The sequence below is a fragment of the Corapipo altera genome, unplaced genomic scaffold (genome assembly GCF_003945725.1).
Source record: "Corapipo altera isolate COAL_440 unplaced genomic scaffold, ASM394572v1 175, whole genome shotgun sequence".
In the NCBI taxonomy this organism is placed as follows: domain Eukaryota; kingdom Metazoa; phylum Chordata; class Aves; order Passeriformes; family Pipridae; genus Corapipo; species Corapipo altera.
In genome coordinates, this window is record NW_020884942.1 from 667,530 (window position 1) to 676,830 (window position 9,301).

Genomic DNA, 9,301 nt, shown 5'->3' on the forward strand with positions numbered 1-9,301 from the left:
GTCCCCTCCCTCAGCCTGGCTGCTGACATTTCCCCTCCAGTTGATAAACCCCAGAAGCTGGGTCTCCAGGCACCCTCACTTCTCTGGGCAGTCTTTCCAGGACTGCAAACCTGTAGAGTGGGACAACACTGATGCCTATTTGGGACAGCCTGGAATTGGCATCACTAAAGAGGCCATAACCTGATGCTGTTGTGGGCTTTGGGATAAGTGTATTACATAAAACAAGCTAGGAAGAGCAACATCTTCACTTGGAAGATTTGCACCCACAGGTTCTGCTGTGTCTCTGATGCTTCACTTGCGCACCCCAAGTGAGAAAATGCCTCCTCTGGTTGGTGTCACTGAAAAATCAGAGCGAATGCAGAGAGCTGGGATACCCAGACACAGTACCTGCATGTTTGTTTCAGTGTTCAGATTAAACAGGAAGCACGGTAGCGTGTTCTTCAGCAAGAGCAGGCACCCCTGAAAAGAGCAACCATGATCCATCCCAATAAAGAAATCAAACACGGAGCACTCCACGTGCCTACTGATGCACCAGTGTGTTTATGGCTAAAGTGCAGGTACTGGGCCACCCTCCGCTGGCCCCTCAGCGCGTGCTGCTCTCGGGAGCCGAGGGCAGCGTCTTGTAGGGGTTGAGGATCCCTTTGGGGTCCAGCATGGCTTTGAAGCGCTGCATGAGCGCCACTGCCTCGCTGGGTTTGCTGTACTGAATGAACTGCTTCTTCTTGAAGCCCAGCCCGTGCTCTGCGCTGATGCTCCCGCTGCACCTCGCAGTCCACTCGTACACGAAGGGCTCGATGGCGTCCAGCAGGGAATGGCTGTAGGACTCCGCCGTGATGTTCAAGTGCAAGTTCCCGTCTCCTGGAAGAAAACATCGCAGAGGTGGGTCTGGAAGGAAAACTTGGTGGCCCTGCAATGGATACTCGTTCCTGGCTCCTCCACATACTCAAACAATGGGGCCTCTGTTAGTCTGCAAACTGTATAAAAAGGACAAGCTCACTGTCCCACAAAACGTCAGCCTCTCTGTGCACAAGTAATTCAAATAGGATCTTTGTTTTTCCATGCTTCCAGTGCAATATTTGAGTTATGCTACTTTCAAACTCCGACTTTTGTGATTTTAAAATTCCCACTGTGCTGCATCAATTATTGTGCCGCCACTGTGATGCCGTGTCAAAGACTTCCCCAAGAGCATTTCAAAATGATCATTAGATTTTAACATGGCCCTTCATCACTTTTTCTCTCCCTATTATGTTTGTGCAGTGCTCTAAATGCGCTTTGGCATTGTGTCAACAGAAACAAAGAAAGCAGAACAGTTTCTCCTTTTGCCACTGTGTGATGGTATTTGATTAAGCACAGAGCTGCTGGGTGCTCTGAAGATAAAACACACAAAGATAAACAAAACTTACTCATCCTCCTCCCTCCAGATCCTCTTCCTGCAACCCAGCAAACCCTCACTGCACAAAGCTTAATCCTCAATACCAAGAACTACCACAGGGAGCCTTTGTTATGCAACGTGTCTTTCGAATCATCCCTAATCAAGTGTGCTCAAGAGTGTTCCCTAGTTTTTTGTACAACAGAACAGCTCTGCTCAGCGACCAATTTACCTGCTTGTAAAATTAGATTAGTTTCCCAGCGTGATGACAAATGTATCAGCCTTTCTCTGCAGTATCTTTATACTCTCTGTTGGAAGGTTAATGGCTCACAAACAATTCATTTCCAGTAGGACTAATCACTTCGGACAAAAAACAGTTTATCTGCCAAATATGTCTAAGCACATTACCCAAATTGATGGTCCAGTTGAACAAGTTAAATATTTAAATAGAAAGTACAGAGGAAGAAGATATTAATGACCAGGTCCCTGGCTGGCAGGCCAGCAACCTGCCATTAACATATGGAATACAGTCTGAAAGCAATGAAATTCAAACACAAAGATCCTGATGCGCCCTCCTCTTCTGACAGCCCTCAGTTTACGCCTCTCACTAATCTAGAACTCTACTCTAAACCCAGACTTTAACACTACTAGGAAGCTGCACAGCTAAGCCTGGAGCACAGAAGGGCAATCACCTCCTTTCCCAGGATCCCCACGTACCCAAGTGGCCGTAGCCCACCACGCTTTTGGCACTCTGGCCCAGCCGAGCCCTCATGTCAGTCACGAGGTCATAGAGCTTTCCCACAGGCAGAGAGATGTCGTACTTGTACACGTAACCCTCGTGAGTGAGGGCCTCTGTGATCCTCTCCCGCAGGCTCCACAGCGTCTGAGCAACCAAAGATCACACAAATACCAATAAACCAAGTGGCTCTTGGGTTCCCTGCCTATACCAAACATCAGTCTGAGCATTTCCCCGTGAAAGACACAAATCCAGCCTGAAGAGATTTGTGGAAGAGGAAACTCTGGCTTGCCTTTATTTTCTTATCGTCCGTTGCCACAGTTCCATCGGTGACCAAACCAGAAGCCGTGGCCTGTTCTAGGAAGTTGTTCAATTTTTCTTCATCGTGGGTCGAGTTGGAGCCCGAAGTTTCAATTAGAACATAAAAAGGGCTGCCTGAAAGTGAGGGAGACCAGAGTAAGCAGGTGCCCCGGGATAAAACACAGGAATTTAGGGCAGGTTTTGGAGCTTCTCCCAAGCTTGGCACATGTTATGTGCCCACGCTCCCCGATGCCAGGCAGAAGAGGGGCTCAAGAGGCAATCTTTTATCTGTAGTGCACTTTGCTGACATGCTCTATCCTTTGTTTAGCCAGCACTTTTCAGAAAACTATAAGTTTTGTGGGAACAAGCAGAGGTAAAAAGCCTTATCTTTAAAGATAAAAAGTGTTTGGAATGGAATACTGGGTACAAAAACGATGAGGGATGCCGACACTCTCACTGGCTTTTCAGAAGCCACTTTTCAAAAGCCAACTTTTTAAGAAGTGTTTAAAACTAGGCCAAAAATCCCCAAGTAGTACAATGCCTCTTTCTGCAGCATGAATGCCACCGGTACCTCTCACTGGGCTGGACAGCTTGAGATGTCTCTCAACCAATTCCATGCACTTCTCATCCATGAATTCATAAGCAGACAGGATCTCGCCCAGCATGGCTCTGCAGGTTGTGAATGTTTCCAGAACCTTAGCAAAACTCTGACAGCCTTCAGACAGAACACAGAGAGCAATCAGGAACAAAAACAGACCCCCCAAAACTCTTTGGAGGTTTCTGACAAAAAAGGCCCAGAAGGCTCCCCACAAATAACTCTGTCCCTGCTGAGGGACACTCAGAAGCAGTTTTTAAGCAGCTGTGCTTGGCCACGTACTCTGCTGATCCAGACTCTGCAGACTTGACTTCCCAGCCTTGCCTTGTCACCACCTTGTCACCTGGTGGCCCTTGGATGGTGGCTGCCTCTGCCTACTGTCACAGACTTGCCCTGCTCACCTCTTCTGGATACTGTCGGACCAGGCCTTCGTCTATGAGGGGACTGTCCTACCTGCATCTTCACCCTAATCTCCTGGCTCTACTTTCCTTACAGAGCAACCTGCCCCTGCAGTTATTCCAGCAGATATTTAATACCTGCACAGGTATTTCAGCACAGAGCCCCACAATATTTCCCAGGAACCAGCCAGTGCTGGCGGTCCAGCTCAGCAGGCTGAGCAGTGCTTTCTCCTCTCCATCCCCGTTCCCTTCCCAGCCTCTGAATTCAGGTGTGAAATCATTACTATCAGCTCCTACCTAGGAATGCCACGTTTACAGCCTTAGGTTTCTGAGGACAGAGTATGGAGACAGCAGTGATAACTCCCAAGGTCCCCTCGGATCCGATGAAGAGCTGCTTCAAGTCATAGCCTGTGTTATCTTTGCGCAGAGAGGCCAGGCAGTCCACAGCTGAGCCATCAGCCAGCACCTGTGGGAACAAGGGGGCCCAGTCAGCGCTCCCAGGTAGGAATCTGATGTCATGAACTTGTCTGTGACCAAGCTGCCACTCACCTGGAGCAGGGGGACACCAGCTGCAGCCCATTCCCACACTGCTCCTCCACTCCCAGCTCTTCCTCCCCTCTGTATCCTACCTGAGTAGGATAGAGTAGGTATTTCCCTCATACTTCTCTCCTTCCAGCAGGACAAGTAATAACAGAAGATACAGTTTGCTCTGCTTTTCTTACCAATGGTGGAGAAGACCAGCCATTCTCTGCAGCCCTAGCTCTGGGTATTCAACAGAAACAAGAAATACTACTTGAAACTGAACAGTTAAGCAGAATGAGGTAAAGTCACTTGAGCCTGAAATCAAAGTTGAGTATCAACCAAGGCACATTAGTAAGGGCTATTTTGACACTAGAGGGACTGACCTGAAAGACAAACACTCTCCCTTCTAAGCCTACACAATAAAACCAAGCCATGCTTTTGATCCCTGCCCAATTTATTTCCCATTAGTGCTCTGCTCCCCAGCCCTGAAATCTTTTAGAACCCCTACTCCAGCCTTTACACATTGAGGCACAGGCCTGTAGGGCAGAAACAGCTGAGGAACAGCAAAGGCTCTAGCACAAAGCCAGCAGCCAAATGGACCCAAAGCAGTTATTATGGGGTGGGCTTTGAGCCTTAAAATGACCTTTAATGTCACTTCCAACTCAAACCAACCTGTGATCCTGTGATTCTATTAAAAGCCAAGTGAGCACCCACTAGAAAAGAGTGCTGCAGGATGGATTAAGCAGAGCATTCCAGAGACCTGGATTTAGCAGACCGCTCAGAGGAACCAACCTCATGCAGGTAACCTGGGATCCCCCAACAGAGACACCTTCTTTTCACTCCTCTGGATTAGCAAACCACCCAACAGCACCTCTGTCAGCAAGCACAGAGGTGGGAGCTGGAAGCTGCCGCAGCAGTAACAGATGCGACACGCGCTGACTCTTCTCAAAAGAGCCCAACGAGGAAAAGTTAACAGCAGAAGCCTGGAGAGGAACTTTTCTGCATGCTTGGATAGCCAGAGGAGCAGGAAGTAGAGGATTAAACAGAGAAGGGAAGTGCCAGGTACTCGCCTTACCACTTCCAGGCCCAGCACCGTCCCTCGCAGTGAGCCGTATCTCAACAGCCGCAGGCCTCCGGCGTTGGTGGCCACGTTCCCCCCGATGTGGCAACTGCCTTTGGCTCCCAGGTCGAGAGGCATGATAAACCCCTGCTCCTCCAAGTACTCGCTGAGTCTCTCCAAGACACAGCCAGCTTGGCACACAAGGATTCCTGGAACAAAAACGCCCTGCTACAAGCTGATGGCTGAGAGGAAGGTGCCTTCCCGAGAGGCAGGAGCAGTAGGAGCAGATGCAACCACCTCCTCCTCCAGAACTTCCTGGGGTTCAGTTTAAATGCACAAGGGATCTGTGCACGCTCCAGGGCATTGTCCTACCCCATCACCTCATCACCTGGTCACCCACAACTCTGGATTGGTAAAACACAATCACATTAAGTGTCTCTCTGCCTGTTCTCTCTCTCTGAACTGAAAGACTCACACCAGCCTGATCCCTAACTCTCCAAATCCAAACAAACCTCTGACACCCCTTATGATGATGCTGGGCTGAATCCTGCTGATCCTGCTGTTATCTGTTCCCAGGATAATGCCTGTTTTGAGGCCTGGGGCTCATTCCTGTGCCTCACATCTCTGTGATATTTACCTGACACCTTGTCAAAGCTGATGACCCGGTTCATGAGAGCAGTGGAGAGAATAATCTCATCAAAGACGGGAACGCTGCCCCCAACGAGGCCCGTGTTACCCCCCTGTGGGGTCACTGCCAGGTTCCTCTCATGACAGTACCTGGAACGAGAAAGCTGCCTGAAATTTTATGCATTTTAAGGCCATAATCCAGTCTATCAGAGGAGTTTCACCTCCACATGAACGTCTGCTGTTATGACAGTGCTCAGTGGTCCTTAAAATTCAGCAGCATTTAGATTAAATTTAGATTAAAGATTAAGTTGGTACAAAGGGACACTTTCAGTGCCAAAGTGCAGCTCCTGCCTGAACTCACCCCAGCACTGAGCAAAGGAATGAACACCTGGGGTTAGCCCTGTGTGCACCTACACATCTGGCACATGACATCCACCTGGAAATCCCTGCTCACTGTTCACACCTCAGCTATTTCTGCAGCAGTCTCAGTTAACAGCTTGGCTCCCTTTGTGGGCCCTGACAGACAGCCTCTGGCAGTAGTTTCAGACATGACTGCCCTCCTTCTCCTCCTCCCCCCCCAAGAAATGAATGCCCTGTAGGCAATAAAAGGCGAACTTGTGCCTCAGCTGCTCCACCTGCCACATCCCTGCCAAGCACACCCACAATATCCTCTCTGAGCTCCCAGCCCCACAGCACCAGAGTTCCCTCAGAAGCCCTGCTTGCCTTTCCTGTGCTCCACACGCCTGTTCTAACACAGTCAGGAGCAGGTTCCTGCAGCTTTAGCTCTTCAGCCAAACGGTGATCCAGTGAACCAGGGGCCGTGGATGAAACAGATCCTCAAACTGCCCAGTTCTGATCCAACCTTCTTCACCTTTTCAAACAGACCCTCCTCAATCCTTCTACATGACTGCTCCTCTCTGAGTACCCGTACAACACCTCATTTTAACCATTTATCAGAGCGGAAAAGTCATGCAGAAAACACCCTCAGCAACTTCAATACTTAAGGAATTGGTGTCTGAACACCTACAAGTTCCCTTTACCTGCCAGGTCCTCCCTGGCTAAGCCTGAGCCTCCTCAGCACCAAGCCCAGCAGAAGAGGTGCAAGTTACCTGAGAACCTGAGACACCTCTGCTGTTGTCTGCGGCTTCAACACCAGCTGGCTGCAGCCTGCAATGAAAGCAAGGGACTCTCAAGGCGAGCTGTGGCTCTGCAGGGGTCAGAAAGAAACAGGTGGGAAAGCATGAGGTGGGAAATAACAGTGCTCCCTCCACTGCGAGGCATTTTAAACACTTTTAAAACAAACATTTCAATAGCAGCCATTCCCTCAAAGCCCTGTGAAAACTTTGCGTGGATAGGTAGACTTGGTTTCCAGTAGGGGCAATGGGAAAGGGTTTAAATTCTCATGAAATCTTTGACAGAAACAACAGAAAATTCGCAGTGTTTTATTTAGAGGCACAGAATCCCAGGATGGTTTGGGTTGGAAGGGACCTTAAAGCCCATCTCATTCCACACCCTGCCATGGGCAGGGACACCTTCCACTATCCCAGGTTGCTCCAAGCCCTGTCCAACCTGGCCTGGAACACTTTCAGGGATGGGGCAGCCACAGCTTCTCTGGGCAACCTGTGCCAGGGCTTCCCCACCCTCACAGGGAAGAATTTATTCCCAATATCCCATCTAACCCTGCCCTCTGGTTCTCTTGTCCTGTCACTCCAGGCCCATATAAAAAGTCCCTCTCCCTCCTTTTTATAAGCCACTTTCAGGTACTGGAAAGCTGCAATCAAGTCTCCCCAAAGCTTCCAGATTCTTCTCCGAGTCAAAACTGTTAACTGAATTAATTTGTTTCCAAAAAAATTAATTGGTAAGTTATAGGGTTTATATTATTTTTGTTTTTAATGAAAGTCTGAAAGTTTACCAGATATCAGGTAATTCTTAAAGGAGTGTTTTTTATGAGAAAAACTAATTTTGGAGGGGCAGCACAGATCTCTGTAAAGGTAAAGGAGATTAGATCAGAACCTGCTCTCTCTGACCAGTGACAGGACTCGAGGGAACTGCTGGAGCTGTGTCAGGGTGGTTTAGGTTGGGTATCAGGGAAAGGTTCTTCCCCCAGAGGGTGGTCGGGCACTGAACAGGCTCCCCAGGGCAGTGATCACGGCCCCAAGGCTCCCAGAGCTCAATGAGTGTTTGGACAATGCTCTGAGGGACAGGGTAGGATTGTTGGCGTGTCTGTGCAGGGCCAGAAGTTGGACTGGATGATTCTTGGGGGTCCCTCCCAGCTCAGAAGGTATTATATCACTTACCCTTTATCAACCCCTATAAATCCCATTAGCATGTTTAGTCTTCTTTTCAAGGTAAAATGGCAGAAAAACACCCCTGCTTAAGAACATCTCACTCTAGGCCTGGACCAGGAGATATCGTGCAGACACGGCGACCTCCAAGCCCAGAACTTTGGAGGAACTCCAAGGACTGTAGTTGCTTTGAAGAAGATGAAGATGAGGAAGAAGAGGTCCCAAATGCCCTCAGGCCCAACTCCCGAAGGGGCGTGTCAGGGGCAGAACCAGGGGGGGACAGATCTGGGATTGGATGGACCTTATTATAAAATCACAGAACCACCATCTGGGGTGGCACGCGTGGTCTTTATTCCTCTAGGCCTACGGCCTCATTAAAGGGCCTGCTCTCTTTATCTTATACACTACATTGGCCTGCAGTCTTTTTCTCCGCGGTCTTTTTAGCCACCGCAGTGACACTGTGACTAACAGGGCTCTGCGGGCTGTGCCAGCGGTGCTGCCAGCACGGGGAATCGCTGTCTGGTGGGAAGGACATTCCGCGGTCTGCACAGACGCGATGGCCGTAAATAAAAGCGAGATTTCCTTTTGCCAAACTTCTCGTACGGAAGCGGGGCGGGATGGGGGAGAGAAGGCTTTACCAACCGGCTTCCCTTACCTCGCACCGACTTCAGCCAGTCCACGTTAAAGGGCTTCACCTCCTCCTCGCCGGTCACCACCCTGCCAGGCATCAGCCTCTCGAAGAACGCCACATCGCTGTCACCAAGCCGGGCGAAGGGCAGCCTCCGCACCGCGTAGCGCTCGCTCGTCGCCACCACCTCAGCCGAACCCCTGCCCGGCGGCTCCCCCCGGGGCCGCAAGACCCTCCCGCGGCAGCCCCTCAGCAAAGCCCACAGGGCCGGCGAAGCCATGCCCCCTCGTCCTGGAAAACCGCGGCTTTGTCACCTCGTCCCCTTCCTCCCCCCCCCACTCCCCACCTTCGCCCTGAGGGGACGCGGCGCTGTGTGGGGGGCGCAGCGCTGGTTTAGAGCCTCAGCGAGTCTCTTCCGCTGCGACAGCGCAGCGCCACGCACCCCTCGGGGTTAAATTAACCCGGATCGGGCGGGGAGGCCCGGGATTATCCTGATAAATCGGGAGAAGACAAGGATTTTCAGTGGCTTGGAAGCGCGGCGCGCCGGACCTCCAAGCCGCCAGGGGTCGCTGCCGCCCGCCCGCGCTCAGCGCGGGTGGGGTCAGCGCCCCCTAGCGGCCGGAGGTTGCAACAGCACCAACCCCCCCCCGCCCCCACATTCCCCTCACACCTTTTATTCCCAAAAATACTTTATTTTATAATATAATCCATCATCTCCAAGATCCAAAAATACAGATATACTTTTTTTTTTAAATTTTACATTCCTTATTTCTTTTTTCTC

At 50.5% G+C, this 9,301-nt stretch overlaps 1 protein-coding gene across 4 annotated transcripts; it reads right to left on the reverse strand.

Annotated features, from left to right (window-relative positions):
* Window positions 1-379: 379 nt before the first annotated feature.
* On the reverse strand, window positions 380-9,074 carry D2HGDH (D-2-hydroxyglutarate dehydrogenase). Of its 4 annotated transcripts, none has more exons than XM_027661866.1 (9): window positions 8,548-9,074; window positions 6,717-6,774; window positions 5,618-5,757; window positions 4,996-5,189; window positions 3,696-3,864; window positions 2,977-3,120; window positions 2,398-2,540; window positions 2,087-2,252; window positions 380-858 (listed from the first exon to the last, which is right to left on the reverse strand). In XM_027661866.1, exons 1-9 carry the CDS (start codon window positions 8,798-8,800, stop codon window positions 584-586), a joined length of 1,542 nt encoding a protein of 513 aa, XP_027517667.1. In that variant the 5' UTR covers window positions 8,801-9,074; the 3' UTR covers window positions 380-583. The 4 variants fall into 4 exon arrangements, with proteins under 4 accessions (XP_027517667.1, XP_027517663.1, XP_027517664.1 ...); XM_027661862.1 differs by having other exon boundaries at window positions 389-858; window positions 2,062-2,252; XM_027661863.1 differs by lacking the exon at window positions 5,618-5,757 and having other exon boundaries at window positions 389-858; window positions 2,062-2,252; window positions 4,991-5,189.
* Between the last annotated feature and the right edge of the window lie 227 nt (window positions 9,075-9,301).